The 19,008-nt window shown below is 36.0% G+C and overlaps 1 protein-coding gene across 1 annotated transcript; it reads left to right on the forward strand.

Moving 5' to 3' along the window:
• The first annotated feature begins 258 nt into the window (after window positions 1-258).
• LOC121412419 lies at window positions 259-6,097 on the forward strand. Its single transcript, XM_041605229.1, has 5 exons — window positions 259-332; window positions 1,134-1,218; window positions 2,374-2,515; window positions 3,219-3,373; window positions 4,632-6,097. The coding sequence occupies exons 1-5, from the start codon at window positions 259-261 to the stop codon at window positions 5,034-5,036; spliced, it is 861 nt and encodes a 286-aa protein (XP_041461163.1). The 3' UTR covers window positions 5,037-6,097.
• The last annotated feature ends 12,911 nt before the right edge of the window (window positions 6,098-19,008 follow it).

The raw sequence follows: 19,008 nt of genomic DNA on the forward strand, positions 1-19,008 counted from the left end.
TGCACCTGCATAGATCCGATTAGAACGGATTTTATTGTGTTGTCGGTACAGTAGCAGATACAAATTTTGGCCAGTGCGAGTGTACTCGCTGTGATTTTGCTATTCAATGTGTAAACGGAATTGTCACTTTTCCGTATGTACAAAGTCTATGGGGAAACGGAATTTCCGTTTTCTGACATGCTGAAACGGAATTTGAGATTTTCTGAAACGGAAAAGGCCATTTTTTGAAACGGAAAATCACTGTCCCTAGATAATGGAATGCTTTCTGTACAATCTCGCATAAAGGTTGTGCGAATCCTGGTGTCTTGGTTAATACAAGAATTTACAAGCAAGTAAGTGTCCTTCAACTTCAAGTGTCTTTCCTTTTTATGGCATATTAAACCTTCCAAAACAAATTTACACTTAATGAAAAAAGGACTGATTACATAACATGGATTTCGGTTCATCAATATGTTACTTAACCACACAAAAACCACCAAAAATGTCAATGGCTAAACAAATGCCGGTACATTTTCATATTGTAAAAGAACATTTTTGACAAGTCTTCACTGACCTATCATGTGAAGACTATGTTTCAATTACGTGCTGCACCAAAGAATTAATTTTTCGTGTTTACCCTTGAAATTCATGACTTTTCTTTATTAAATACAGCCTGTATATTAATATAATAGAAATATTAAACTAATCAAATATTAAGAAATTTCGCTATTTTAAATCAACAGAGTCATATGAAACCCACTTGAAATGTACAGTGTACATGTATATTAAAAACAAGAGAAAAAAATCGAAGTGATATGGAATCGAGCCACAAACAATTGGGAAAATTAAAGGCCTGGTCACACCGCCCGAGCGTTGTTGGAGCGGAGAGAAAAAAAATCATCACCGCTCGCTACCGTTCACCATTTTCGATTTCGATTGTTTTTTTGTTTTGTTTTTTTATTTTTTCCCAAATTTTGAGAGCAAAATTCAACCCTCTCTCCCTATACCGCTCCAACAACGCTCGGGCGGTGTGACCAGGTCTTAAAATCATATTGTAGAAAATTTTCAAGTGTTGGTATTGATGAGAATGCAGGTCAAAAATCGCTGAACTGATTTAAGATAAGCAAAAAAAATTTCCATTATTAATTATTCAGGCCACCTACAGATGTCAAGGTCGCTCTAGCCAAGGCGGTGGTGTCGCAATTTCCCAAGCTAAAGGACCTTGAAGGAGTAGGTCATGTGAGTAAAATATGTATTTATGCATTTAAAATAAATTAAACGATGTAGATCTACATAGAAATAACGATGGATTTGTATTCTTTGCACAATTCTTGAGGTATGTGCAAAATTTTGTGGCAATCGGTCAGGTCCCAGGGGGGGGGGGCTGAGCCCCCCTCCATATTTAATTGCCTTGAAATAGCCCGGGACAGATAGGGTTATAGGTTGAGTGATGAAAACTAAGCTACTAGTCAAGAAATACATGTAGCTTTATCTTCGTAGTATAATTGTATAGGCAGATTCTCCAGAAATTAAGTTGCGTGGAAGTGTGGATGATAATGAGGATTGCATAATTGTCAATCACAAGAGTAATGAGAGTTAAAGGGATTTTCTTTTTTTTTTCAGGAAGCATGGTATTCTCCAGCTAGGGAGAAACGGGAGGCATCTGGATATTTGGAATACCGACTTGTAAATGTACGAAAGAGAGCACAAAAAAGTGCACCAATTACATCGGAGCCAAAGAAGACACCCAAAGCCACCATGGGAGACTTAACAGGTAATTTTTAGCGAGCAATAAAGGCTCAGAACATGTTTTGAACATGTATAAATGTTCTGGGTGTACACCGATTTGAATAGTGTTCAGTTACCGCTGAGCCTGTTGAACCTCCACCGATTACCATGTGCAGGCTGCACCAGTATAATCTTAGGCCCTGTAAGGATAATACTGGAGGGGTGCTACAGAGGGAAATGTGCATATGATTTTCCCCCAAGGCATGATCATACTCTTCAACCTAGGGGTAGGGGTTCTTTTATGTTGCTTTCTGCGCCCGGGGGGGGGGGGGGGGGTTAAAAACTATTTTGATTGAGAAAGATTTTGATCTTGGCTCAGCTAGGGCACTGTTTTAGTAGTTATTACACCACTGTGTAAGATACTGTAGTTTTTGGCTGCCAAGTTCTGAAATTTATAAAAGTGCATGTTTGTTTGTATTGCCATTGTGATGAAATCGTGATATATGTGTAGTTATTTTAAAACTGCTGCTTTTTTTCCCTTTAGTAATCGTAACAAAATGAGTTCATGTTTTGCCAATTTTTCTTTCTGTGGAATTACCCATATTGCTCTTTCCCTTTCAAATTGTAAATAAGTGTATACTAGTAACATTTTATCATTCATTCCAGATTCAGCAGGACTTCAGGATTCTTTATCCAGAGGTTGCAGATAAGCTGTTCTTAGAGTGGCCCAAAATAGCTCCCCTGGTACTGAAGTATGCAGACCTCCATAACCCGACATGGCGGGAATCTTTGACTGTTCCACATCTCGGTAAGAATATAAAAAAAACACATTTTTAATTGAATAATATTTACAACATTGAAGCTGGAATGATGCAAATATAGAAATAATATTTGGAATGGAGAGAAAGAGAGATTTCCAGCAGGAACAAAAAGAAAGGTAAACTAGAACTGCAATCGTATCAGAACAATGTGCATGCATCGACGCCTTTGATTTCTCAGGTTTTTCAATCAATAAGCAATATCAATCTCTGAAAATTTGAGATGTGAAAGAATAGAAACAAGGAAGTTATGGCCATTTTACGATTTTCTGACTTTACATTTCTATAAATATTAAGTTTTTAAAGGAAGACTATTTGAAATTTATTGCATGAAGATGGCACTTTGAAGGGCAGGTTATGTGGCTCAAATGATAGAGCAACTCTCTGACTATCTATAGCAAATTGTTTGAAGTCTGTAGCATGCAGGACAACAGAGATATGAAAGAAGAAAGAATGGTATGCAAATGGACTTGAAATAAACAAAATGGTGGCTGCACGGTCATGCATGAGGGATTTTGGAAAATGAAATTGGAGGTGCACAACAATGGGTCATGGACAACAGGTATACTAAATTTGGAAGGATTTTGGCCTGGGCAGAGCTCACAATTAAGGACCATGTTTTAAATTGGTTGGGGAATTCCATATTATGCATCACCTAATCTTATTTAATTTGTTTTCTTCCTAATTGTGCAGCATCTTCTGACTTGACATGTCCTGCAGCAGAAGTGGAGACCATGGCACTTCTTGCGCTTCCTCAAATCTCGCCTCCAGGAATGAAGAAGGTGGGGAAGCGTAGTATGAGATGCAGCAGGGCAGAATCATCCAAAGCCTTCATCAACATCGGCCCAGTAAGAAAATCAATTTAATGAAATGCAAATTTCTCTAAACATGTTAATTTTTCACTTTTAAAAGTAGCATGGAGTACTGGTCAATGGTGGAACATTTTGATAAAGTTTACTTGGCCTTTGTTTGATTATCAGCAAACAATACTTCATATTTGCACTGTAGTATGGAAACATTTCAACACAAATGTACAAAATATTTTTAGAATCGTAAGTTAAAACATGCGTGATACGTCAAAAAGTCAGATGTCCCATATATGAATTTCTGTGTTCTGTATCAAAATATAAATTATTGTACTTTATTTGGATAATTGTTATATTACCAATGTTCTACTATTTCCAGTACATCCAATGTGTATCATGCCTTAAATTATTTGCACATTGATAATTTATGTGTATAGTAATGGTTTTAGCAAGGTTCTTTGGAGTTTATTTTATACCGCAAGTATTCCTATATACCTTTAAATTGTCCTTATTATTCATTTAATAATAAGCATCAATTACTCTACCTAACGTGTTAATTCTCTGCATGGTTCATTTTCAAATATGCATTTTTTGCTGTGTTGTTGGAAATGTCCCTACTGTAAACTTTCAAACAGGCATGAATTGACTTGAAGGATCTTTGTATTTCTGGGAGACTTAGTTTGCAAATTGGGTGAGATCCACTTTTTATGGAAATTGAGTTATTGATATAAAGAACATTGTTCAACTGTACCTGTCTTTTGAACAAAAGTTCTAAGCTAATTTTTAGAGCACTTAAGAAGAAATGCATTTCCTAATTTCACTTTTACTTACATACATGTAGACGCCTGAACAAAATCTGGCAAACAAATGCATTTTTCTCTGAAGTCACAAAAATGGATCAAACCCGTTTTACAAACAAACTTTGAAGATATATTGCATTGTTCCCAAGACAGGTATGATTAATATTTACTCATTGTTTAAATGGAACTCTTTAAAAAGATCTCACAATTATGCGCCTCTGATCGAGATTTAACAATACTTTGTCCCATGCCTCATTGCAAACACACAAATGAATGAAATTTGTTTTCTTTCAATACCATCAAATTAGTTTAACAACATTAATGATTTACACATTTTTTTTGTCTTGGGATGACATGTGCAAAACGAAAAGAAAAATGAATAACATTTCACATTGTATTTGTCAAATACTCTTAATTGCTTCGTCATGTTATAAGAATTTGTAATTGCTATAATATGATTTGAAAAGTGATAGAGCACCATCATTTTTTCTTTCTTTCAGGTGGGGACAAACCTTCCAGAGTACCTAGAGAACTGCCAGCAAAAGCAACCTTTTGTGCTCGCCCTTGGGGACATCCTCAAGCCAGAGCAAGTGTTCGTTATTTACGGTGGTGCTGCCTTGGAAGCAATGTCCCTCATTCACGGAGTGGACCTTTGCTTTAAGGCCATCTATATTCTGTGGGTAAATTATCCTTGGGAGGCAGCCAACACTTATGACTTTCTGCAGAAAGTCATTTACAAGATGGATGATGGAAACCCCAACTGCAAGACCACAACGCCATCTAGTACCATTTCCCTTAGGCTTACATCTCTAATTTTTCATCATAGAGTCCTAGGCATGGAGTGGTGCAAGAAACTTGCAATTGATTGCAAGTCATTTTCAGGTACCGGCCTAATCAATCATTAATCTTACAATCAATTTCAAATTTGCAATTGATTGCTGGTCAACAAATATAAATTATTTGCTTTAGTTAAGATTGTTGTATCACTTGTAAATTTTTCAACCAAAATTTGGGATTGATTGTAAATGTTTTCTTGCAACACCCCCTAAGAAGAACAAACTGCTGTTTGGGGAATTGTTCCTGGAGTATGCAGATTGAAATGCTATCTTGTACATGTTTACTGAAGTCATATCAAAACTCCAAGCAAATTATACTGTTTGTTTTGACATATTTTGCAAATGTGGGCTACTACCTTTAAAGTCTTATTCAAACAAGGCACGACAAAGCTCAGCAACTTTTGTGTACAAAGTCAATGGGATATGAGGCGTCAAATATGTTTCAGAGACAAGTGACCTTTTTTGAAAAGTAGACAAATTAAATTTCTTTAAATAGCGCAAAATAATTTTTCCAGATGATCTTTATACAGGTTATAGTTATACTATGTTACGTGTGATGATGCAAAATGCTTTTTGTGCCACTTTCACCATTTAACATAGGAATTGGTAAGAAGGTCATACTGGCTGTTACTTGAATAAATTCATGAAAATGGTCTAAACAATGACAACAGGCTACATCTGGAGGAATAACATAATTCTTAAAAAATTGAATTTCTCGGATTGTCATCAGACCTACCAACTTCTCCTTTTTAAAAGGAGTTACTCCTTTTTAGAAATTTTAATATACATTTACCATATGGTTAAAGAAATCTTATTGTCCAGGTATCTTACACTAATCTATGTGAAATATGCTGTGACTCCTATTTTTTAAATGAATCAGTCCTATATTTAAGTTTACAGGTTGGTAGGCATGTGGCATTTTTGAAAAATTGTTTTTCAAAAACAGGATCACTGTAAGTAGAATTTGATAAATGAATATAAAAAGCGGTTTCTTAGCTTTAGGTAAATTCAGAATTAGATTGTCAACGACATTCATGATCATCTCATGAATATGTTTTTTTTTTCATTGTACTCTAGTTTTGCATGAATACAATGCCAGCAATGGCCGAACGCTATGGCCCGAATTCACACAAAAAAATTTCAAACCATGAGGCGGTTTAACCCTAAAAAGACTGACCTCAACATTTTTCTCGATAAATCTGTAGCTGGTGCCGCGCAGTTCCATGACTTTATTCTTGCAAGTCTTGTGCAATTTTTTAGACCAAATTTGTGACTCCCGGGTATGCACTTCCGAAATTACACAACATTTCATAAATGCATGTTGACCCAAAATTGCTCAAAAAAGTGTATTTTTGTACAAATCCAATGTAAATTGTGTGTTTAGCCAAAATTCATAAATGTATCATTATTTCCCATTTTACTAATCAAACTCAGTTTTATCTTGTTTATGGTCAGAATAAAGTTGCGGGCGATTTCCAGAAAAAAAACAATAGAAAACTAAAAGTTGAAAAACAAAGTAAATAATTTTAAAAACCATAAAATACAAAAGAAAAGAATTACGATATTGAATTTCCAATCAGAATCCTACAAAGAGTCTGAATAAAAAATGGAAGCATTATTTAATTAATCAGAGCATTGATTTTACGTATAAATTAGCATAATTATGAGATTTTTCAACCTATGTGTATATTACAAATGACAGAATCTGCCCAAATGCGCAGAAAAATGTTAATATCTCAAACAACGTTCCCAAATCACATTTAACAATTCCTCTGAAAAATATTTCTGGCTTTACAATGATACCAGCCAAAAGTAGGTTTATAACTGAACATCATACTGTTTTTGACCTTCCTTAATTGATTTGGAGCAAAAACTTTGATTCCAGCATAATTTATATTATGCGTAAATTCGCATAATTAATGAAATTATATAATTTTTTGAAAAAGTAACTAATATTATTGTAGGTTTTGTCATGGGTGATATAATTGCCAATTTTTCTACAGCCAAGATCTCATGCTCGGTCTATAAGGGTCAACTATAAAAAGCCTTGGGGGGGTCAAAATAGCTCAGTATTTTTACGGTTAAGGGAGTTGAAAATAATGATTTTTAATGTTTCACAGTAATATATGTAAATGAAATGTTCTCAAAATACTTTGATTAAACTATTAAATCAAATACACAGTGTATATTTGCATGTTGCCTTGAATGTATGTATAAGATGGTTTGCTCCTGTAATATATGTAAATGAAATTTTCTCAAAATACTTTGATTAAAATTTTTTGATTAAACTATTAAATCAAATACACAGTGTATATTTGCATGTTGCCTTGAATGTATGTATAAGATGGTTTGCGATTGCAATGTCTTATGATTTGATCTTACAGCATGATTGAACTGTGATGGCACAAACACCAAAGACTAAGGAGGTGCAGGAAAGAATGCAAGTGTATGCTATGACTGTCTGAATGGTGAAAATCTACTAGAATATCAGTGAAAGTGGAATGACTATATTTATTGTCAATACTGACTGATAAAAAGAGTGAAAAGTGACTAGAAATGAATAGTGAAATGACTGAAATATCAGTGGAAGTGTGATAACTATATACGTAGTCAAAACTGACTCGGAAAAGTAGTGGAAATTACTAGAAATTCAGTAAGAATATTTAACTGATTATCTAGTCAAATAAATATAACTAATAATTATCAGTCAAAATGACTGATTATCAGTTGCTCCCAGCTGACCCTTTCGCCCAGTCAGATTTGACTGGATATCAGTCATATTTGACTATTCCTTTTTTAGAGTGTACCTCTGCTAATTTTACCTCTGCCATTATTACCTCTGCCATTTTACCTCTGCCATTTTTACCTCTGCCATTATTACCTCTGCCATTTTTACCTCTGCCATTTCTACCTCTGCCATTATTACCTCTGCCATTATTACCTCTGCCATTTTTACCTCTGCCATTATTACCTCTGCCATTTTTACACGGCCGAGCCAATTTTCCACTTATTCAGCACGTTATTCAGAAGTTTACATTCCACTAACCCCATTTTCCCCTCTTTTTCTATTTTCTAGCCGCGCAAGCCTTCATAACATCGTCGAAACAAATTAACCTTGTTGGCTAAATTAACCTTGATAGCTAGAGAATTAACTCTCTAATATTACTTGTACTTGATGCCCCCAAACATTTCAACAAAATTAACCTTGTTGTCAAAAGTAACCTTAATAGCTAATGTATCCTTGAGAGCTATAGCTCGTCTCTCTTATATTACTTGCACTTGATGCCCCCAATTACTTTATTTGTTGCGCGAACAACCGAATCACGCGCGGATGGATATCAACTCGCCGATGATAAACAAGGTCGGGTCGAGGATCCACGAATCAAGGTAAAACGTTGATGTCCCCTGGGGGCATCAAGTACAATTATGCTGGAAAGGCACTTGTTCGTTAATCAACAATGCGCATGCGGAAACCGGAACTAATTTCTATTTTTTTAGAAGAATCATCGGGAAATCAAGGAGTACCAAAAAGGTAAAAACGTTGATGTCCCCTGGGGGCATCAAGTACAATTATGCCGTGTAATGTTTATTCATGAGCGCCCAGCCTGGCACCTTAATATTCTACCCCCGTACAGTGACGACATCACTATTCGCCATTTTGGTCATTGGCCGCGTAGGCCTACTGTACAAACTGTTCTTCCTCATCTACATGTATTCCGAACCAGTTCACTGGTGGTCATTGTTTCATCCATATTAGTGCTGAGATGTTGATCAAGTGTTCAGAATCAGTCGTTAAACAACAAGATCTACTGGCATGACCGGATATAGACCAAAAGCTTCGGTTTCTGTTTTGTTGGTTGTTCAGCTGAACTCCGTTGGGTGTGGCTTCTCTCACCAAATACAGTCTTACAGAGACCAAAGTTTCTAGCGCGATCACTACAGCTATTTAGGCTACAGGGGACTCAATGGCCATATGTTTATGTACTTAAGATCGGATAAAACGGGGAAGTAAATTGCACGACAGCCGAGGTAAGTCACTGTTTTTGTTCCTTTCAACTTCATTTTTCAGGCGCGGATCCAGGAGGGGGCCGAGCCGGCCCCGCCCCCCCTATTTTTTGAAAACCTGCAGAAAAAAGTGTACTCTTTATCTTGATAGAAACTACGAAAAGCAGGAAGAAAAGTAAGAAAGAGCTATTATACCCATGATGTGTAATTTACAGCCTCGTAACGGCCGGCCCGACCCCGAAAGGAAGCAAGAAAATGATGAGGGGAAGAATTGGAAAATAGACTTTATATAAAAAATTTCGCTCGCGCATCGCGCTCGCATTGCCTGTGTAATGAATCCCATTAAAGAGGATTAAATGGCACTTTATATCATATCCAATTCTGAAATCAATTTGCACACAATATTTTAGCTCACACATCAAGCTTTCATTATTTTGTTTGATTTACACAAATTGTTATATCAAAATTTTCAGCTCGCGCTGCGCGCTCGCATTGTTTTATTTGTGAGATACCTATCCTCTTTGGAAATTCTTTCCAAAATTTGTCAAAATGCTCCTGTATCATGTCAGTATATCAAAAAATTAAGCTCGTGCTTCGCGCTTGCATTTGATTGTTGGCACACAAGCTTTTTCTTTAATTTTAAATAAAAAGACCGTCCAGTTTTCAGGTCGGAATATCACTCTCATTATTTAATTGGCGATACTTGTATCCTCTTCATTAATCACTAAAAACAGTCCTAATTGAGTCCCTTAATTATCACGTTACTGTAATAAAATTTCGGCTCGCGCTTCGCGCTCGCATTGTTTAGTTGGATACTTATCTTTGTTCATGATTATAAAAACTGCTCAGAATCTTCAGTTCTAAGAACATAAAATATCAAAGAATTTTTTGCTCGCGCTTCGCGCTCGCATTATACATTAAGACCACATGAGATACCTTATCTTGTATATAACAATAAAAACTAACATATACATGTACTTAAAACTTCAGTCTTTAGTTAGGACTACCCCCTGAAAAACCAACAAAAAATAGAATTATGGCGGCCAATCGAGAAAAATGTTGCTGAAAATATTTTTCGGCCCCCCTATTGGCGAAAGCTGGATCCGCCCCTGTTTTTCTCTGTCTTTTGGCAATTAATGCCAAGAGGGAATATAAATTTGCATTTTCATGATTTTGGTCGAATTATGTTTATACCGGGCGGTATTCATTAACATGATTAAAGGTATTGTTTAACCCCGAGGGGGGGGCACTCGACCAAAAAAGTTTAGTGGTAGGGGTGTGCCGCGGGCGAGAAAAAAAACGGGGGCCTTGGACATGTTGGAGCGGGCTTATTGTAAAAAGGAGGGTCCTCGGAACAGGCTTCTGAACTACATTTTTGTGAAAACGGGGGTGTTCTTCTACTTTCTTCTTTAGGTATAGGGCCTACTGCCCAACGCCCCACAGTGGGAGCCAACTGGGCAGGAAGTGTGCAGATGTTAATGGCGCGGAGAGAGAAGATGCTTTTTTAGTCTTTGCTTTGCTTTGTATAGATTTGAAGTACGTTTCGCTTGAAGGTTTCTATGACTATGTTCTTGATTTCGATGGTTGGGGGTGTGAGTAGCCTGGGGCGTTTTGGGGAGTGAAAGTCATATACTGTACGTATGGTCACTCCCCACTAACGCCTGGTACTCCTAGTATTCCCCACATACGGGTACAAAACCAGAAACTTTCGCCCCCGAGAATTCTACTTTCCCTCTAAAAGATCTAGCCCTAAAACATGTACATGGGGTCCAACTTCATTTCCAACATTTCTGCTGTAGTAAAATGTACCACAGTCTGGGGCACGCGCGACTGCTCCCTACATATAGTACTGTGGGATGGGTTGGAGCATAGAGGATTCATTTACTATAGAGGCTGTGTGCACACAACATTAGACCCCAAGCCATGTGCATTCATCCATGCTTGGGTGCACAACTCAGCAGAGCTGCATTGTCAGGCCAGCCAAGAGATCTAATGAACACTTGGAGAGTCGACCGGTGCGAGGCGAGGACGTCTGTGAACAACACATATCAACCTTTGTTTCGCCCGTTCGCCCTTCGAGTTTATTTATCTACAATCCACAACAGTCGAGTTTACATCTTACCTGACTTGATATCCTGAGCTACGTTTACTGAGGATCAATAGGTAAGAAATATTTTATATTTTACCACAGTGGCGTTGCGAGTAGGATAATCTTAATCTATATATCTTTTTGATAGATGAGAGTTTAATTTGTGGTTTTTTGTGAATTAGTTAATGAATAGAACTTATACCTTGAGCAATGAGTTTCCAGTCCAATGCTTTCAAAATGTTTTAGTAGTTTACAAATCAGGTGAAAAATATGCTCCTTAACATTTTGACACAATTATATTCCTGGGATATTTAATGTAGGTAAAATGTGTGAGGTCTTGAATTTTATGACTTCAGACTTTGGCATTGTGCATAGCTACATGTATTCATTTTTAAACTTCACAACCAGAATGTCTTTTTCTTTATTCTGGTTATAACCTTCAGGAGAATCTGTTAATATTTGTCATCTATCCAGTAAAAAGAGAACCTTATTGAACTCTATCAATTGCTTAGTTAACAAGTTTTATATCTTCCTTGCAGAAATCTATAAGTTAACAGATTCCCAAGGAGGTTATATCCAGAATAAAGAAAAGACATTCTGGTTGTTGTGAAGTTTAAAAATGAATACATGTAGCTATGCACAATGCCGACCTTCAACCCCAATAACAGAAGGCCAGGGGTCCATATTAAGCAAAATGAAGTTAGATCCATCCAAATCTGGTAGTCTGATCTCTGGCAATGGGGAGGGCTTTGACCCAACAGTTGAAATAAATGTGGCTTTGACCACAGCTCTTGAAACTAAGGGCTTTGACCCTAAAGTCGAATCAGATGTGGCTTTGACCACATCTCTTCAAACTATGATAACTGTGGTAATTACAAAAGGAATATTGGATATCGATTTTGCTGTGGGAGGGAAGGGTGGAAAGGGGGTTAACAGGAGGAAAATACAGTGATACTCACCAGACAAAAGTTGGTGCAGGGCACGTTGAAAATGATAAGGAAAACCAAAACGCAGGCCAAACTAAACTTGCACGATGTAGTTGTGAGGATATTGCTGTGAAGATGTGACGTATTCTTGGTGTATATGTAGCTTGTAGATATTGTGAAGGAAACCCCCCTTCGTGAATAGGAAAATCTCATCTTAAAAGAGATATTTAGATTTCTAAAATGTCCTTTTCATCTGGAGTTTTGTTTGTTTACATAACGTAACTGAAAGCCATTATAGTCATTGAATGAAAGGTTAAGTGCCGGCGATCAGCTGTTTTTACTACGTGAACTGTGACCTGAATTCCGGAGAGAGACTGGTGAATTTCTTTGGATTAATTGTTAGTGTGCGCGCATACGTGTTAGCGCAGAGGAATTGGTATATTTCTGCTGAGTCACGCCATAATCGCGTAGAGCCAGCAGTACGATCTATTTATGGGACCGGTATGGTCTGTTATGAAATTTTATGGGCGTTAAATAGCTCTAAGTCAAAATTTGAATCTTACCTTTTGTGTAAATTCCTTGAAAGTTGATGACAGCACTAATTTATTGCTGGAATTTCTTCATTCATGTTTGGATACTGTTATTTTCCTTTATTCTGAGACGATTACCGGCAGTATTTTGAACTCTTCCTTGGATCTAAAGCTCTGATGCGCGCATACGCGCACAGACGCACTATCTTGTGTATTTTAAAGTACTGAATTTGCATAGCATCCCGCCGCGTAATGTTATGTGAATTGAGTGGTTTTTAAAGCACTAAAATTACATAACAACCCGCCGCGTAATGTAATGAGCTCAGAAATTGCCAAAATCCTGGGGGGCCAAAAGTCTATAAATAGGCGAGGTTTTCGAGAGTTTGCCATATCGTCTGCAAGCTCTTTAGAGTAGGATCGTTGAAAGTCACTCACTCACTCTCTCTCTGAACCATTGTTCATTCAACTTTAGCATTCTTCTGTGAGTACATACGTCTTAATATGACACTTCGTTCCATTCAGGGAATTCAGCGAGAATAATGATGAATTTTAGCTACGAATTTGAAATCGTTCGTCACCTTTTTGGGGTTCGTGACGATCTTTGGCAACCAATACTCTGTTGCATTTCTTTATAGTCAGCTTGGATTTATCAGTTGTTCACAGAAATTGGGCAGCTTTTGTTATTCTTTCACAGACTTTGATTGATTTATCAAGTCTACTGATTGTTTGATCGATATCTAGAGAAGATATGAAAGCATTTATTGGTGCTTGTTTGTGTTCATTTTGACATGAACACAGCTGTTTAAAAGCAGATAGAAATTAATTGATGGTCACGATAGTGAACATGAATGCTGACTATTAATTTATCTTTCTGGAATCTCCTGAATGGATAATTCTATTTAATTACCTTATTTATGAAATTGGATGATTTCTGCATTTCTATTATGAATTTATTTCTGACTTGATGACTATATTTAGGCAGTCCTTTTAAGGACTCTTGACAGTCTGAATACTTAATCAAATTATCTAGTCAGGGAAATTAAATTACTGCATTGATAAAATTATTCTACCAACGTGGAAAAGGCTAGTGTCAGATTTTCAATCTCTAAACAGAGATTATCTTTTGGTCAGTAACATTTGGCATAAAACTGTCAAGTTGTTCTGGAATGTGTGTTGTTTTGGTATTGCTTGGAATATTGGTCTGACTTTGGCATTTTTCCACATTGGTCGTTTAAACGATATTTATTGATAGAGTCGTTAACTCAATTCTAATTTCAGGATTAATGACTTTGGTTATTTATTTACATTTCTTACATCATATACAAATAGGATCAAAACTAAACAAAACTAGCCATCATGAGTGTGTGGATGTTAAGGTCACGTGTTACATAGTGTCAAGCATGCAATTCCCGTAGTTATCAAGACCAGATTATTTAATGTTATAAGATCAAGATATTTAATGTTATAATATCAGAATACTGAATATTAATTCTGATTGAGATTACGATATAATCAGAATGACGTGTAAGTAATAGATGAGATGTAAATACCTGAGTATCAGAAAGCATTTGTAAATAACTTGTAAATAATTGTCTGTGCAGTCATTCACATATCTTATTAAGGATACTTGATGTTTATAGACTGAAGTAAACTCAATTTATGGATGAAGCTTAATTCTTCATTAGAGCATTGGCATTGTATAATTAGATGGATGATTTAGTTAACAGTTAAATAGGAATAATTGATTAGGTGTTGGTCTTTCAGACTTGTTTTGCTTAGCTGTATGCAGGGACGAGGTTAGAGTTTCCGGTAGGCTTTAATGCTAAGAAAGGTACTATGTGAGTCTATTCTTGAACCCGTGATGATTAGGGATATTTACGGATTTCTGAGGCTTTTCATCACACAGAATGTTGGATGTTGATACAAACTTCACACCGACAAAGTGAGTGGGAGTTTTGTAGGCGCTGTATAAGGCTGGTAAACAAGGCCCGTTGAGAGGTTGATAGGATAAGGATATTATTGGTGTGTTGTATTGGGTTAGTGACATTGGATGGAGATAGATATTGAGTAACTGCTGGCAGTTTAGATAGGATTACTCACATAAGTCAGATCGACAGAAAAGATCCATTGGTCCTGGAACCTTTGTGGAGAGTAGTTTACAGTTTTAAGTGGAAATAACTCTGAGAGAGAACACAACTCTACGGAGTATAAAGTACAGAACTAAGTAGGATGTAGTTTAGCTAATAACAGTGAATACATAGGATTTATCAACTTAGCAATTAATTATTATTCTATTTATCATTCTTTCAATTTAAGAGTGACATGCACAGACTTACAGTTAAATTCTTATCTACGTAGAGTAAGTTATACAATTTAATATTGCTCATTCCATATTCAATGAATTTTTATACTTATGTAAATTGATGTAAATATCCAAATTTTATTGTGAAATGTTCAGAAGAATTGTTAACTTCAAAATTTCCTATATTAAAGTTCAGTTGAACTTTATTTTATAGTTCTTAGCAATCAGTAATTGGACTTGCACATTTTGCATAGAAGGAAGATGATTAGTGATCAGTGTTTGTTGAGAATGATGAATCCAATAAATTGGATTTGTTGTTAAGTCTTAGAATTAGAAATGGTGATCGATTGATTAGTGATGATTAAGTGATGATGTGATTAGGGATAAGAAGTACCGTACAATTAGTTTAAACATTATTTAAGTTAGGGTTCTTAGTTTATTTATAGAGCAACCTTGTATATTTCAAGAAAACGGAACGCGACATCGAGCTTGGAAAACTACGCTTACCTAGTGAGACCCAGTGATAAAGAGTGGAATTGAGAACTGAAACAGACTAGAATGATTGGTTGCGAAGCATAGCCTGATCGCTTCTATGGATATCGATGTGCATAATTTAACTTAGGTGACTAGAAAAAACTGTGACTGCACGTGTGTGAAGTGGATATGCCTGAGCGTGTGTGTAGAAACACGAGGCGAACAAGTATTGTACGTGAGTGAATAGAGATTTTGCTACATGGCTACTCTAGCAAAGAAAGATGGGAAATTTTAGCTTTGTATTTTAAATTAATCTAAGCCACGAACGCAATGGAGACGGACGTGTAATTCGCTATCCGGTAATATTGCACTGCCTTATTTTTTACTTTCCTTTCGCATATTGCTCAAATCATGATTTTGTAGCACAAAGTTGTCGATTAACATTATCCTGAAATACTATAGTCCGCATTGGTAATTTTAAGATTGAATTTATCCATATATTTTTCCCGGAATCCAACAACTTTCTCAAGCATTGCACATGGTAAAATGACCCACTACGAACTACGTTCTCAATCCAGCTCAAAAGCGACCATGTCTGACAGCAGCGCCGCGACTGGTACCGGTGCTTTGAATCCCGATGCCCTTGGATCGCTGGACAGGAATATACAGGCTTCGTTTTCCAAAGTATTCGACAAGTTGGATCACCTCTTCTCAGAGACCACAGCTATCAGAATAAAAGTTAATGAAATTGAAGGGGCGGTTGCCTTCAATTCAGAAAAAGTAAAGGAAATAGAAAAGGAGATAATTCCTAAAGTGAAGGATGACCTTGAATAAAAAATAACAGATTTACAGTCTAAGATTACGGGTATGGAGATCTACAATCGTCGAGCAAACCTCCTCTTCTACGGTATTCAAGAGATCAACAACGAAGATGTGAGTAAAGTCGTCCGCAGTACCATCGTCAACCTCGGAGTCGATGTAAACGAGGCCAATAATATGGCGTTTGTGAACGTCCACCGTCTTCCACGGCGTACTCGGGTAAGCGACACCAATCAACCACAAGCACCTAATGCGATAATAGTGAAGTTTGTCTATATGGCTGACAGGAACAAAGTCTTAGCGGCCTACGAAAATGGTGATCGTCGACCACGAGATCGCGATGCTTCTGCTGCTACTCCGGGAACCAACCGACAGCGGGTCTCTGTTCGCACGGACCTTCCCCCGGAATTGAAGGCCAAGAGGGGCCATCTAGCCAATATCGCATATAAAATGAGAAAGATGGAGTTTCTACTAAGATTGTACTTCAGAATACCACTGTTTGCCTGAAGTGGAAGCAAAAGGGCTCAACGAAATGGAATGAATATACTGAATAGGAGAGTGATGACCCTCGGTCGACGTCTTCGATGATTCCTTATTCTCTTGAATTTTGTTACATCCGTCATGTCTATCATCTGCAACTTATTTTCTTTTATGACATATGAAAATTCAATGTATTTTACTCAGAAAAAAAATCTTTGATAACTTGAAATGTGAAACGAAACTGCAACCAGCCAATGGTGCTGTCTGTAATACCTGGCAGATTTTCTAACCTAGTGATTACCCGATGATTTTTGCATAAACATTTTTTAGACCACAAATTAGTAGCCAACTATGAGAAATGTACTATTGCTTGTCCAAAGCAGCTCTTGTCATTGTCAAACGGTCTTCTATTATATAAATAGTGTACAAACTATTGTACAATATACTGGATTATATGTACGACAAATATAAAATTATCCCGAGTGCAGGTTTATTTCACCGAGGCCGAAGGCCGAGGTGAAATAGGCTTGCACGAGGGATAATTTTATATTTGGAGTTCATATAGTCCAGTAATATTGTATGATAGAACGTTCACTATTTATTATAGTAAATAGATCCCTTAATCTAAGCCCCCCATCATGGATTTTGCCATCCAAAAATCGAAAGTTATATTGTACATATGTACAATATAACTTTTTGAAGGGAGGTCACGTGGTACAAATCCAGCCAATCACAGCTCGTATTTTACTACCACTATTTACTATTAGATTATATTACCCAGCAGGAATCTCTCTTGTATTTTACCTTTAATCAACAATATAAATTTATTTCATTCTTTACACATTAAAATTCATTTTAGCCTGCCCCAAAGAGCTATTTAAATTAAGATGTATAACATGAACTTGAGAACCAAAGTATATTATGTGTGTTCAATGATTATACATGTACTGACATAGAAACAGAATTATTCTTATTTCACTGAATACCTCAGTTTTTTCTTCACTGAATTTTTCTCAAGTATATTTACAGTACATTCTTACATCGAATAAGATCAAAAATATAAACAAGTAGTGAAACAAATCATGTGTGTTTTTATTAAGAATATTTGTTTGTACTAATATCCTTAGCAGACAGATTACACAATTGTTATATCACGGCTAGTCACTTTGTAATAAATAAGATTATTAATTGACAGAGTCATGCATCGTAAAAATTGTATATTGGTAGCCAAATTATATTTTTCTGTTCAGGGTTTTGACGGTTCAGGATTTTGAAAATAAGCCAAAATTATTTAATTTTTTCTGAAATCATGTTTTCAAATTCAGTTCATATGGAAATTCATTTTTGCATACCCTGAAAAGCTAGTTGAACTGAAACATATAAAATTGAGAACCAAAGTATAACCATGTGTGGTCAATGATACTGACACAAAAAACGAACTATTTTTTATTCATATCTCACTGAGTACCTCAGTTTTTCTGCATTTATGTGTATTTACAGCATATTTGTTTTTAATAAGGGCAAAATATAGCCTAGTAGTGCAACAATTCATGTGCATGTGTTTATATTTGCTTGTTTTAATCTTCTTAGCAGACAGAGTACAGAATTTCTTTGCCATGGCTAGTCACTTTGTATATAAGAATAAATTAATTTACAGAGTCAACATGAAAATTGTATTTTGGAAGTCAAAACTGCAGTTTCTGTTAAGGGTTTTGACAATAAGCCAACATCATTTATTTTTTCTAAAATCATGTTTTTAAATTCAATTCATAATGGAAATTCATTTTTTTTCTTTCCCCAGAAGCTAGTTGAATTTAAACATATAAAATTGAGAACCAATGTAGTACCATGTGTGGTCAATGATACTAACACAGAAAAAAATTATTTTTTCTTTTTATTTCACTGAGTACCTCAGTATTTCTTCACTCAATTTTTCTCAAGTATCTTTACTGCATATTTCTTTTAGAACAAGGGCAAATATAATTTTGTAGTGTAAACCATGAGGGTTTTTTTAATAAGAATATTTGCTTGTATTAATATTCTTAGCAAACTACAAAATTATATTGTCATGGCTAGTCATTTTGTAGTAAACAAGAATATAATTGTCAGAGTCAACATGTAAATTATATATTGGAAGCCAAAATTACAGTTTCTGTTCAGGGTTTTTGACAGTTCATGAGAAACCTTTAAGCAATAACAAAAAGGATTCACTTGTTATGTTTTTATTGCAATTTGCGACTAGCAAAGTCTACAACCATTGCGTGGGAAAAAACTCAGCAGCATATTATTTGTATGTACAGTTATATACAAGCTTCTAAAGTTTTATTTATTTATTTTTCTGCATGCTTTGTGGTATTTCTAGATTAAGCTAGAACATTGTGATATCTTGTAATAAACACTGCCATTTCTTCTGAGA

Source organism: Lytechinus variegatus, chromosome 4 (assembly GCF_018143015.1).
Source record: "Lytechinus variegatus isolate NC3 chromosome 4, Lvar_3.0, whole genome shotgun sequence".
In the NCBI taxonomy this organism is placed as follows: domain Eukaryota; kingdom Metazoa; phylum Echinodermata; class Echinoidea; order Temnopleuroida; family Toxopneustidae; genus Lytechinus; species Lytechinus variegatus.